This window comes from Pituophis catenifer, unplaced genomic scaffold, assembly GCF_029215685.1.
Source record: "Pituophis catenifer annectens isolate HBS135680 unplaced genomic scaffold, rPitCat1.0.hap2 SCAF_1, whole genome shotgun sequence".
In the NCBI taxonomy this organism is placed as follows: Eukaryota; Metazoa; Chordata; class Lepidosauria; order Squamata; family Colubridae; genus Pituophis; species Pituophis catenifer.
Window position 1 is genome coordinate 5,045,006 of NW_027256881.1, and position 14,027 is coordinate 5,059,032.

The window sequence follows — 14,027 nt, forward strand, 5'->3', positions numbered from 1 at the left end:
GGAAGAGCTGTTCTTCCGTTTTCCAGCGTGAGCATGCGCGCCAGCCAGCTGATTGGCGCTTGTGCATGTGTGGCAGTAACCGGAAGACTCGCTGGCTGGGAGTACCTTATCCAGAAGTACCTTATCCAGCGCGCACATGTCCCCTGGCCAGCTCCTCTTCATTGTCGTGGCTCTGACGAGCGTGAAGTGCTCCCTTTTTGGCACTTGGTGCCGTGCGCATGCACGCGCACTCCCTTTTTGGCACTCGGTGCCAAAAAGGTTCGCTATCACTGCCCTAGAAGGTCAGTGGCCCCCAACTTTTTGGGGACCAAGGACCAGTTCCATGGAAAAAGATATTTCAGTGGACCGGAGGGTGTGTGGTTTTACATGCTACCTGTATCCCATGGATGGGGCTTCGCTTGTTTGTGTGACCCGGTTGCTGGCATGCCAACAGCCCACTACCGGTTCCACAATCTGGGGATTGGGGACCCCTGCCCTAGATAGTGTGCAGAGAAAAGCAACAAAGTTGACAAGGAGTCTGGAGCAGGGGTGAAATCCAGCAGGTTCTGGAGAACCGGTAGTGGAAATTTTGAGTGGTTTGGAGAACCGGCAAATGCCACCTCTGGCTGGCCCCAGAGTGGGGTGGGAATGGAGATTTGGCAATATCCTTCCCCCAGGACTGGGAAGGGAATGAAGATTTTGCAGTATCCTTCCCCTGGAGTAGGGTGGGAATGGACATTTTACAGTATCCTTCCCCTGCCACGCCCACCAAGCCACACCCACCAAGCCACGCCCACAGAACTGGTAGCAAAAAAATTTGGATTTCACCACTCGTCTGGAGGCTAAACCGTACGGTGAATGATTAAGGGATCCATCTTGGTATGTCTACTCTAACAAAGAGAAGGACTAGAAGTGACATGGCAGCAGTCTTTCAATACTCGGGGTGGGGGGGGCTGTCACAGAGAAGAGGGGGCTCACTTATTCTCCAAAACACCTGAGGGCAGGACAAGAAGCAATGGGTGGAGATTTGTCGGAGGGGAGAGGCAGTCTGGAAATAAGAAGGAATTCCCTGACAATGAAAAAACAATGAATCACAGTGGAACACCTTGCCTCTTTAAGAGTTGTGGGTGCACCATTGCTGGAGGTTTTCAAGAAAAGATCAGGCAATCATTTGTCTGGGATGGTACTGGTAGTTCTCGACTTACAACAGTTCATTTAATGACCGTTCCCAAAAAAGTGCCTTATACTCGTTTTTCAGAGTTACACAGACCATTGCAGCATCCCCATAATTATGTGATCAAAATTCAGACACTTGGCAACTGGTACGCATCTATAATCGTTGCTGCGTCCCCGGGGTGTGGGTGTGTGTGTGTGTGTCACGTGATCCCTTTTGCCACCTTCTGACAAGCAAAGTCAATGGGGAAGCCAGATTCACTTAACAACCGGGTTACTAACTTATCAACTGCGGTGATTGCACTGAACAACTGTGGCAAGAAAGGTCGCAAAAATGGGGCAAAACTTATTTAGCAAATGTCTCACTGAGCAGAAATGTTGGGCTCCATTGTGGTCGGTAAAGTCGAAGACTACCTGTATAAGGACTCCTGTCTTGGGCAAGGGGTTGGACTAGAAGACATCTGAGGTCCTTTCCAGCCCTGTAATTCTATGATCTCAACTGATATCTTGGCTTTCTGAGACCTCTTCTCTCAACTTGGTGTCCTGTCTTCCAGATCAGTGGTGGTATTCAGCCGGTTTAGGGGAACCGGTAGTGGCGACCACCCTGGCGCTATGCCATCCTATTTAGCCACATTTTCTGAGCCGCACGCATGCGTGCAAGTGCTCTCTCTCTCATTTTCAGTACGCAGCAAAACCGGTGGTAAAATTATGTGAAACCCTCATCTGCTCCAGATCAGCCAGGACTTCAATTCCTCAAATGGCTGGTCACAGATACAGATTTTCTAAAGGAGGTGATGAAAGGGAGATTATAGGATCAGTGGCATCCACCACCTGCATATGGGGAGGCATTTGAAAGTTTCCAAGTGATCTTGCAGATAATTCCATAAGTTTTCTGATTGGCCTTGAGAAGTTTCACTCCATGCACCAGGATGCTCCTTAGTTGACCGACAAGTTCTCAGAGATGGAGTAATATCTAGCAAAGGATGACTTAAAGTGAACCCACCAAGCTAGGTACAGATCCACCTACACAGCATAAGAAAAAACTTGACAACAATAGTAAGAAAGCATTGTTACTCTTCTCTCTTATTACACCAGCAACCTGTTTTTGGATGGATACATTCAGCATGATGAACCATCTTTTAGGGATGCAAGAACAGGAAGATTGCCCCTCCCCACAACCCCAGCTATTGTGTTGGGTTTGCACAATTGGTAATGTCAGATTTGCCCAAGTTTGCAACTCCTCATGGCTGAAATCTATAATGGTCACTGTGACTGCCATTACATCTGGGCATCTTTGAGGCCTGGAGACTTCAATGAAGGGTACTTTCTAGTGTGACCTGTGCTGAACTGTTATAGGCTTCTCCTGGCTCCTTTGGGGAGCCCTTGTGCAAGTGGTGAGGTGGCAAGCATGTGCACAGCTCAAGTTGTGGACCAGTGGGTTGGCGTGCGTGCACACACACAAATGCCTGCTGGCCCACTGCTCATGCAAGTCGAGCTGCACACACCCGCTCCTGAACACTCCAGCCAGCCACTCGCAGGGACCAATTCCAAGTAAGCCGCAGCCCAGAGGTTGGGGATCCCTGTTCTAATCCAACCCTCTGCTCAAGAGGACACCCTATGCCAGGGCTGTCAAACATGTGGCCCATGGGCCGGATGCGTCACGCACTGGCCACGCCCATGTCCAGTTTAAAGAGTCCCGATACATCACATGAGTTTGACACCCCTGCCCTCTATCATTTCAGACAAATGGTTGTCCAATCTCGTCTTAAAAATTTCCAGTGTTGGAGCACCCACAACTTCTGGAGGAAAGCTGTTCCACTGGTTGATTGTTCGAACTGTCACCTATACGCTTTCACTCTATCTTCGGAGCATGACAGCCACTACTGAATTAAAAGTTTGTTATTGTTGTTCAGTTGCTAAGTCATGACCGAATCTTCGTGACTCCATGGACCACAGCACAACACAGCAGGCCCCCCTTGTTCTCCATGGTCTCCAGGAGTTTCTCCAAATGTATGTTCATTGTGTCGATGACACCATCTAACCATCTCATCCTCTGCCATTCCTTTCTCCTTTTGCCAAATTAACAGTTCAGGTTTATTCTTTAAATGGAGTTGTACTTCGTTTTTTTTGTTTGATGTGGGATGGGATATTTGGGGGCTATTACTGTGAATATAGGGACGCAGTGGCTCAGTGGCTAAGACGCTAAGCTTGTCGATCGAGAATTCGAATCCCCAGTGCCGTGTAACGGGGTGAGCTCCCGTGACTTGTCCCAGCTTCTGCCAACCTAACAGTTCGAAACCAGGTAAAAAATGCAAGTAGAAAAATAGGGACCACCTTTGGTGAGAAGGTAACAGCGTTCCGTGCGCCTTTGGCGTTGAGTCATGCTGGTCACATGACCACGGAGACGTCTTCGGACAGCACTGGATCTTCGGCTTTGAAACGGAGATGAGCACCGCCCCCTAGAGGTGGGAATGAGTAGCACATATGTGCAAGGGGAACCTTTACTTTTACTTTACTGTGAATATCTTTTTTCCTTGTGTTTTCTACTTGGGTAAGAGGCTGGAAGACAGGAATATTTGACAGGGGTAAAGAGTCGATAAATAAATGAAGCCATCCATCCATACTTGAGTTTACATCCGTATGGGTGGATGTGATACCGAGGGTGAATTATGGAGCATGTGATCACTCCAATTAGAGCCTTCTGGTCATTATCTAAATCTCACCAGGAATGAACTATAATGACTCTGCAGCTTTGATATCAGGTTGAGAAGCAAATAATGAGGATCATAGGTTGCTTCTGTTCTCTAGCAGATTGCCGGTGATCCAAATCAAGCCTGTTAATTTCTTCAATTTTATATTCTTTTTGGTCTTCCTTCTAACCTTATACAGATAGTCCTCCACTTACAATTACAATTCAACCCAAAATTTCTGTGGCCAATTCAGACAGTGTTTAAGTAGGTTTTGCTCCATTTCACGACCTTTCTTGTCACAGTTGTTAAGTGAATCACTGCACTTGTTAAGTTAGTAACACAGTTGTTAAGTGAATCTGGCTTCCTCATTGCCTTTGCTTATCAGAAGGTCACAAAAGGGGATCATGTGACCCCGGGACACTGCAACCGTCATAAATATGCACCAGTTGCCAAGCGTCTGAATTTTGATCACGTGACTACAGGGATGCTGCAACAGTCATAAATGTGAAGAATAGTCAGACATCGCATTTTTCAGTAATGCTGTAACATCGAACGGAATTCTGGGAGATGAAGTCCACAAGATTCCTGCTTTAGAGCTTCAACCTAAAAGCCTTGAATGTGGAGGCTATATCTGGCCTACCAAACATCTACTCTATGGTAGTACCTGCCATAGCTGGAACTCTATGGTCCTGCCATAGCCAGAACTCTATGGTTCTATCATAGAGTAAAATCCATAGAGTCACAGTGTTCATGCTATGTAGCCCTGGTCCATTCAGCCCAACACTGACTTACAATACAGATAGTTCTCAACTTCTTACCCCCATTTAGTCCAGAATTTCCATTACTAAGCATGGCGGGTAAAAATAGCAATAGCATTTAGGCTTATATACAGTGGTGCAGTGGCCTAGAGGTTGAGCTCTTGCCTCACAATCAGGAGGCTGTGAGTTCGATCCTAGGTAGAGACAGATATTTCTCTCTCTGGGCACACTGAAAATATATCTGCTGAATATAACTCCGCATTGGTGACAGGAAGGGCATCCGGCCAATAAACACTCAGCTCCATTCAATTGCTCAGATTCCACCCAGCAAACGATTATGGGGTCATTAAAAGGAGATAATGATGATGATTTAGGCTTATATACCACCCCATAGAGCTTTATAGCACTCTCTGGGCAATTTATAATGTTGGAAACATTATTTACATATTTGCATAACAATCTGAGTCCTCATTTTACTGATCTCAAAAGGATGGAAGGCTGAGTCAACCTTGAGCCCGTCAGGATTGAACTCCAGGCTGTAGGTGCTGCAACACTGCACTTTAACCCCTGTGCCACCAGGGTTCCAAGTGAGTCACACTCGATTTTATAACCTTTTTTTGCCTCGGTTGTTAAGCAGATCACTGCAGTTGCTAAGTGAATCAGGAGATTGTTAAGCAAATACAGTTTCTCCTATTAGCTTTGATCGTTGGGTGCCAGCAGGGAAGGTTAACAGACAAAGATCACATGACCCTGGGATGCTACGACTGTCATAAATACATGCCGAGCATCATGACTGGACATAAGTCATTTTTTTTCAGTGCCATTGTAACTTTGAACAGTCGTTAAACGAACACTTGTAAGTCCAGGGCTATCTGTATTACTCACCATTGGCCACATTTTCAGCGGAGAACCCCAGTATAAAAGCTGCAGGCTGCATTCCCACCAAATCACAGCTGATCCCTCCCCAGCAAAGGCACAAAATCAAGATACCTTTGGCCAACTCGGTCCTTGGGCTGCCCAAATCTTCAGCAAAGATTCGATCACCCGAACTCCGAATCTTAAAAACGCAACCCCCGCATGAGCAATCTTCCCCACCCGCCTTTCCCCACCCACCTTTCCCCACCCGCCCGGGCCAAACCGATGCGTCTCTATTTTCATTATTTTTAAGTGCATTGCTTAACTCTCGGCGCTGATCCCTTTGCCTCAAAGGAAAGGTCTCCATCTCCTTGAACCTTTGGCCCAGGGTGCCACAATAGTCACAACATTCTCCTCCAATCTTTGTCGTGCCTGTGCTGCAAATCCCCGGAATCAGATTGCTACCCAAAGAAAGAAAATAAAAGTGGAATCGCAGCCCCCCCCCCCACTCTGCCACCTGCTTCCCCTTGTCATCTCTCCCCCCCACCACCCACTCTGCCTCCGTCTGTAATTCAAGGGCAAATTGTTTCTCTCTCCTGCTCGCAAGAACTGAGCTCTTGAGCATAAATTTCAAACAGCTGCTGCCTGGGTGGTGTGGTGATTTAAGAGCCGTAGCCTTTGACTCCTGCTTCCAACCCTGTTTAAAACCTAAAGTGGGATGGCTAGGAGGTTGGGGCATTTTCATCCCCAGGGGGACAATTCATTCAGGTATATTGCACAAAGGCTGCAAACAAGCCGGTCTCTGCTTTTTCTCTTAGAGAGGGGTCATTATTCTGCAGGAGCCACTGGCTGGAGAAACAGCAGGCTGGCTGAGAAGAGCGCATTGATCTAAATAAAACAGAAGCAGGGATCTGGACCGCACAATGGGCCACTCTGCTCTCAGAAGGACCGCTGGGAGGGGGGGGCAAGAGAAAGCTTTTCAGTTTGCATCTTGTGTCTTTTCCACGGGTTTTGGGATGTGCGTGGCCGCTGAAAGTGCCTCTTTGAGAGTTGCAGGATCCAATCTGGGTCGTTCACCGGGACCGGAGGTTTAGGCTTCTGAGGTTTCGGACTCGTGCTGGAGCCCATCCTCGGGGAACTTTTGTATGTTTTTTATCTGGCTGTACACTGCCCTGAGTCCCTCGGGAGAAGGTGCGGTATATAAATTTGAAATAAAATAAAATAAAAAATAAATAAAAAACTTCACTCTCTCTCCAGAATGGGTGAAGATGGGCTATTCTATGGGTCATACTTATGGGGTGCCTGGGTGTGTTGTAGTTTTTTAAGGTAAAGGTAAAAGTTCCCCTCGTGCATATCATTCCTGACTCTACGGGGCGGTGCTCATCTCCGTTTCAAAGCCGAAGAGCCAGCACTGTCCGAAGACGTCTCCGTGGTCATGTGGCCGGCATGACTCAACGCCAAAGGCGCACGGAACGCTGTTACCTTCCCACCAAGAAGCTGAGACAAATAACGGGAGGTCACCCCGTTACATGGCACTGGGGATTCAAACCGCTGAACTGCCGACCTTTTGATCGACAAGCTCAGCGTCTTAGCCACTGAGCCACCATGTCCCTTTCTGTAGCTTTTTAGTTGTTGATTAATAGCTGGTGAGCAACACCCCAATCAACAACTGAAAAGCCACACACAACTGGACACCCCATACACATTCTGGTGAAACAGAAGTTCCCTGGGGATGGGTTCTAGCACGAGTCCAAAACCTCGGTAGACAAAACCTCAGGTCCCGGTGACCAACCCAGATTGGATCCTGCAACATTATCCTGGGAACATGTGTGTATTTGCCTTCATTCGTCTTTGAGAGTTGTCCAAAGCATGGGCTGGCTGGGGAATTCTGGGAGTTGAAGTCCACAAGTCTTTTATGTACACTGAGAGCATATGCACCAAGACAAATTCCTTGTGTATCCAATCACACTTGGCCAATAAAAAATTCTATTCTATTCTATTCTATTCTATTCTATTCTATTCTATTCTATTCTATTCTATTCTATTCTATTCTATTCTATTCTATTCTATTCTTAAAAAGTTGCCAAATTTGGACATCCCTGTTTTAAAATCATGATCCACAAAGAAGAAAGGCTTACTTTGTTGAGTGCTCCAGCACCGGTCAAGATTATATGTGAATTTTCCACCTGGATTGTCCTTTGTCCCAGCCGGACAACGTAAGCCCCAATTCCAATGGCGCGGCAGGTCACCTAAAAACAAAATAAATGAGTATTCAGATCAATTCTGCAGCATTTTTGGCGAACCTTTTGCACTCAATACATGAATGCAAGGAAGCACCAGAACAGGAATGGACTGTTTATTTTTTGAAGCAGAATGCCCACTTATACTAAAAGAAGCCTCCTCTACAGCTGATGCATTCGCTTCATGAATAACACGCCTGATTTGACCTGGAAAGCATTTCACGTGAAGGCCTCCAATTCTGGAAAAAGACAACAGTACACCCGTTTGGTGTACTGGTGAAGGTGCTGGACTGGAAATCAGGAGACTGTGAGTTCTAGGTCTCCCTTAGGCATGAAAGCCAACTGGGTGACTTCGGGAGCATCACTTCCTCTCAATCCAACACAACTCACAGCATTGTTGTGAGGAAAAGAGGAGGAGGAGGAGGAGGAGGAGGAGGAAGTATGTTTGCTACCTTGAGTTGATGGGGGAGGAGAGGGAGAGGGAAGGAGGGAGGGAGAAGGAAAAATGGGAGGGAGGGGGAGAGGGGAGGAAGGGAGGGAAGAAGGGAAGGAGGAAGAAAGACAGAGAGAGAAGAAAGAAAGGGAGAAAGAAAGGAGGGAAGGAAGGAAGGAGGGAGGGAGGGAGGAAGGAAGAGAGAAAGTGAAAGAGAAAGAGAAAGGAAGGAAGGAAGGAAGGAAGGAAGGAAGGAAGGAAGGAAAGGAGGGAGGGTGGGTGGGAGGAAGAAGGGAGGGAGGGAGGAAGAGAGAGAGAAAGAAAGAAAGAAAGGAGGGAGGGAGGAAGAGAGAGAGAAAGGAAGGAAGGAAGACGGGAGGGAGGAAGAGAGAGAGAGAGAGAGAGAGAGAAAGAAAGAAAGAAAGAAAGAAAGAAAGAAAGAAAGAAAGAAAGAAAGAAAGAAAGAGAAGAAAGAAAGAAAGAAAGAAAGAAAGAAAGAAAGAAAGAAAGAAAGAAAGAAAGAAAGAAAGAAAGGAGAGGGTGGGTGGGAGGGAGGAAGGAAAGGAAGGAAGGAAGAAAAAGAAGGAAGGAAGATTAATGATAAATATTTCCCAATTTACTTCCCACAAGAGGATGGGGAGGAGTAATAGTTGGCCCAATGAATGACTTGTCAATAAACTTTGAATACCAAGCCATGCCAAACATATTCCAGTCTAAACAAGACTCAAGATCTTCCAATGATCTGACTGGGTGCGTCATGCAAAGGGAGCCCCCCGTTGCACCATCTCCCCGAAACAGAATCAAAACGGCCCTTTCTGATCTCATCGCATCCAGTCCGCATCGGAAAACATCCTGCCAAGATCTTCTTAGCATCTTCCATGGTTCCATCTCTTCCTTAAGTGAGACCCACACGAGAAAGAGCGATGAGCAGCCAGGGCATAGCCTCTCCCAAGGCTTCCGCTGCTTTTCACTTGGCACATCGGAGGTCTACAGCTCTCTGCCAGAAGTTTGCATGAGTAAGTATATCTGCTGGTGGGGCCAACACTTGAAGGGCCCTGTTGATTACAGCTGCTTGAATCTAGGAGGCCAACGAAAGCCTCATCTGCCTTATCTTCTCCCCTCCTAACCCCACCATCCCACCTCACAATTGTAGATTTACCAGATTAATTGTGATGATCTCTTCATAAGCAAGGGATGATTCCCCAGCAATCATGCCAGATCCTCTCAGGTTCTCGGTCCCCAGGCCATCTTCTTTCCCAATAATATCTGTAATTTTATACCTGATACAGGGTGGAAGGAAAGATCAGGGAGCAGTAGAGGAAACACCCACCCACCCCCGCAAACACACAAATATTATACTTGGCACTAAAATACTAGTAGTTCCTAGCTTGATTACTATATAGCATCCTCTGGATCTACACCTACACAACTCACATCCTCCTTGATGGATTGCTATTGATATTTAATACATAAATAATATTCATTATAGTCAAAGACCAACACAAAAACAAATCAAAACAAACTAATACAATCCAAAAAACATAATCTCTCTCCTCCCTTCCTCTCTCTCTCTCCTTCCTCTCTCCCTCCCTCCCTCTCTCTTTACCTGTTTGTGTGTGTCTTATGTTCAGGTTAGCCCAAATAGTGTTTGAACCAACATACTTAAAATCCACTAAGAATGCATAAAAAAATATATCTGGGAGACATTACGCTTGTGGAATTGATATTTCCATGATATTCTCACCAGTTTTATTCACAAAACTGTGGCCAGGGCAGCCTACAGTCATGTGATCATGATTTCTGATGTTTCCTACCAGCTTCCCACGAGCAAAGTCAATGGGGAAGCCTGCAGGAAATCAGAAGTTGCTCCTGCTGCTTTTTCGCCTGCTCATTCTGTTTATCTCTTTAAGTAAGTAAACATTGACTTATCATTTAAGTTCTTTTGCCATTTTTTTCTTCCTATAGTATATACTCTTCTTAGATGGTTATAGTAAAAAAAAAAAGGGGGGGGGTAAAAATATGGTCAGCCTAAAATGTTACATTCATTTTAAAATTTAATGTTCATCAATCTTCTCCACCTTTGTCTCTAGGATAACCCCAAGTCCACATGTCTTCAAGTTTTCAAGTTTGAAAAACACTGCTCTGCAATGTGTATGTATATTTGTATGTGTGTGTATCAGTGGTGAAGTCCAGCAGGTTCTGACAGGTTCTGGAGAACTGGTAGCAGAAATTTTGAGTAGTTTGGAGAACCGGTAGTGGAAATTTTGAGTCGTTCGAAGAACCAGTAGCAGAAATTTTGAGTCGTTCAAAGAACCAGTAGCGGAAATTTTGAGTCGTTCAGCGAACCGGTAGTGGAAATTTTGAGTAGTTCGGAGAACTGGCAAATACCACCTCTGGCTGACCCCAGAGTGGGTTGGGAATGGAGATTTTGCAATATCCTTCCCCTGGAGTGGGGTGGGAATGGAGATTTTGCAGTATCCTTCCCCTGCCATACCCACCAAGCCATGCCCACAGAACCGGTAGGCAAAAATTTTGGATTTCACCCCTGGTGTGTATGTTGTAGTCACCGCCACTTTTTCTCTTTGGATTGCTATTTTGCCATCTCCACCAAAAATGGACATCTGCTGGAGAGTTCCGAATTGGAGGACGACAGCAAGCCTGCAACTTTTGAACTGAATAACTCTCATTATAGGACTTTTCGTTCTTCTCTTGAGGACTATAGACATACATACCTTGATTCTCCTTCGTCTTCCACGTGTTCACAATGTACTGAGTTCAAGGCACTAACTTTCTTATAATCTTGAGGAGTTAGGTACAGATACTTGAATCCCTGGAAAAGGGAAGGGGGTGAAGAAAAGAGATAAAATAGCATAAGGGAAGTTCTACTACTCTTATCCCAAATCTGAACTGCACATTCAAATAATAACATCTGGCAAAAAAACAACCCACATCTGTTAAAATAACTATACATGATTTGTAGCTGCAAATGACATTAAAGAGACTTTAAAGATTCGTGAGATGAACTGAATGATGGCGATTTCAGTTGTGCATTGCAAACAAACCAGGTTTCTAGTTCTCATTGTGATAATATGAAAGTGCAGGTAGCCCTCGACATACGACCACAATTGAGCCCAAACTTTCCAGTGCTAAGTAAGACAGTTAAATGAAATTTTGCCTTATTTTACAACCTTTCTTGTTACAGTTGTTAAGTGAGTTGTTGCAGTTGTTAAATTAGTAACAGGGTTCTTAAGTGAATCTGGCTTCCCCATTGACTTTCCTCGTTAGAAGGTCGCAAAAGGCGATCCCGTGATCCAGGCACACTGCAACTGTCATAAATTCATGTCAGTTGCCAAGTGTCCAAGTTTTGATTATGTGATCTGCAACGGTTATATGCCTGAAAAATGGTCATAAGTCATTTTTTTCCAGTTCCATTGAACCTTTGAATGAATGACTGTAAGTCAAAGTTTACCTGTACTAATTCTGCTTATACCACTAGACTACAATCAACTTTGCTGATTCGTTGGCTGCAGCTCTTGAAAGTAGCAAGGTGTCTTTTGTGCATCCACATGCATGCACACACCCAAGAGAGTGAGAGAGATACATTTTACGGTGATTTAAATTACTTTTCCTGTCTGAAAACTCATCCCAACTCCACCATCGTACTCAGTAGTGGGATTCAGCCCGTTTGGGCCGGTTTGGGCAAACCAATAGTTAAATTGCTGACTGGCCCTGCCCCTTTCCACCCCACCCTTTCCAGAAGTCCCGACGTGCCCCATTTTGGCTCCCAGGTAAGTGCAGGGAGGCCTCCTAGGCCCAAAATGGGGCATGGGGGGGTGCAGCGCCAATCCGCGACCTGTTTTCGCTCCCAGGTGGCTTCAGGGAGGCCTTCTAGACCCAAAATGTGGCGCAGGGAAGTGCGGCACCACCCCCCGCGGCCTGTTTTTGCTCCCAGAAGGCTGCACAGAGGCCTACTAGGTCCAAAACGGGGCGTGGGGGGGCAGCGCGTCTCCCCCACAGTCCGTTTTTGCTCCCAGGGGGGTGAAGGAGGCTGAGTGCTGCCTGTCACACACCCTGACCAAAGCCACACAGCCGGTCATTAGGGCAGAGAACCAGTTGTTAAATTATTTGAATCCCTCCACTGCATACCATGCTTCTAAAGATCCTTACCTTATAGGGGTCGGCTGGATCTTCCCATGCGACGTGGAACATGTGACGAATTTCTTCAGCCAAGCCAATCCGGGCCCCGCTGTTGGCAGCAACATAAACCCGAGGGATACCCAGCCCCCGAGCCAGCTCTGATGCTCTGAGAAAAAGCAAGTCTTCTTGGGGACCAAAAGACCCAATCTTATATGTGATGTCGTTGCTAATGACAATGATGTCTCGGCCGTCTGTATATTCAGGGGTCTTGAGAGTCATGCGCCAAGCCACCATTCCAATCTGCAAAAACAAGAATGGTTGATATTTCATTATTGATCATTGCTAGGATTAGAACGTTGTTTTTCAAACTTGGCAACTTTAAGTTGTGTGGACTTCAATGCCAGGCCAGCATACCTTAAAACTTCCAGAATTACCCAATCAGTATCCTTTAAGATGAGTGCACTTCAACTCCCAGAATTCTAGGCTAGCATGCTTTAAGATGGATGGACTTCCATTCCCAAAATTCCGTAGCTATCATGCTTTAAAATGGGTGGACGTCAAGTCCCAAAATTCCACAGCTAGCATGCTTTAAGATGGGTGGACTTCATCCCAGAATTCCACAGCTAATATGCTTTAAGATGGGTAGACTTCCATTCCCAGAATTCCACAGCTAATATGCTTTAGGATGGGTGGACTTCAACTCCCAAAATTCTATAGCTAGCATGCTTTAAGATGGGTGGACTTCCATTCCCAGAATTCCACAGCTAATATGCTTTAGGATGGGTGGACTTCCATTCCCAAAATTCCACAGCTAATATGCTTTAGGATGGGTGGACTTCAACTCCCAAAATTCTATAGCTAGCATGCTTTAAGATGGGTGGACTTCATCCCAGAATTCCACAGCTAATATGCTTTAGGATGGGTGGACTTCCATTCCCAGAATTCCACAGCTAATATGCTTTAGGATGGGTGGACTTCAACTCCCAAAATTCTATAGCTAGCATGCTTTAAGATGGGTGGACTTCCATTCCCAGAATTCCACAGCTAATATGCTTTAGGATGGGTGGACTTCCATTCCCAGAATTCCACAGCTAATATGCTTTAAGATGGGTGGACTTCCATTCCCAGAATTCCGTAGCTAGCACACTTTAAGATGGGTGGACTTCAACTCCCAGAATTCTCCAGTCAGCATGCTGCACCAAGACGAAGAGACCCCAGTTCAGGAAACGGAAGCTTTTAGAACAGCATCTGTATTGTCTCTGTTTTGTAAGCATATTAGTAAGCAAGGTCAAGATAGAGTATATAAACTTGGATTCCAGGAGGACAGAACAAACCATTGATTTAATGTCAATCTGGGTATAATCAGGTTACATTAAATTAAAAAATAAATCAAGTGAAGCTGAACTCCTGGTGATTTCATGGCACATCCATGTAGATTTCCTGGCAACAATATTGACGTGGTTTGTCATTGTCTTGTGTGGTTGGTTCTTTTTTTAACAACAATCCAATTTAGTCTACAATTTCCTCTCCCATCCAAGTACTGTGTTTTCCTGAAAATAAGACATCCCCTGATAATAAGCCCAACCGGACTTTTGAGCGCATGCGCTAAAATAACCCCCCTGAAAAATAAGCCCACCCCGAAAAAATATTTAACCGCATGCACAGCCGGTCTCCGCCATTTCCTCTGGTTAGGGTTAGGGAGACAGAGCTGGAAATCAGGTAAGACAGCAAGAGGAGCCCTGTCTTGCTCCACGCACCCCAA

The 14,027-nt window shown here is 45.8% G+C and overlaps 1 protein-coding gene across 2 annotated transcripts in view; it reads right to left on the reverse strand.

Moving 5' to 3' along the window:
- ACACA (acetyl-CoA carboxylase alpha) overlaps positions 1–14,027 on the reverse strand; it is a 252,226-nt gene that overhangs the window by 72,075 nt on the left and 166,124 nt on the right. For both annotated transcript variants that reach the window (XM_070932018.1, XM_070932017.1), the window contains 4 exons: positions 12,296–12,565; positions 10,861–10,958; positions 9,288–9,408; positions 7,594–7,704 (listed from right to left, as the gene is read on the reverse strand). In XM_070932018.1, the coding sequence (XP_070788119.1) occupies positions 7,594–7,704; positions 9,288–9,408; positions 10,861–10,958; positions 12,296–12,565 (600 nt within the window). The remainder of the gene's footprint in view (positions 1–7,593; positions 7,705–9,287; positions 9,409–10,860; positions 10,959–12,295; positions 12,566–14,027) is intronic.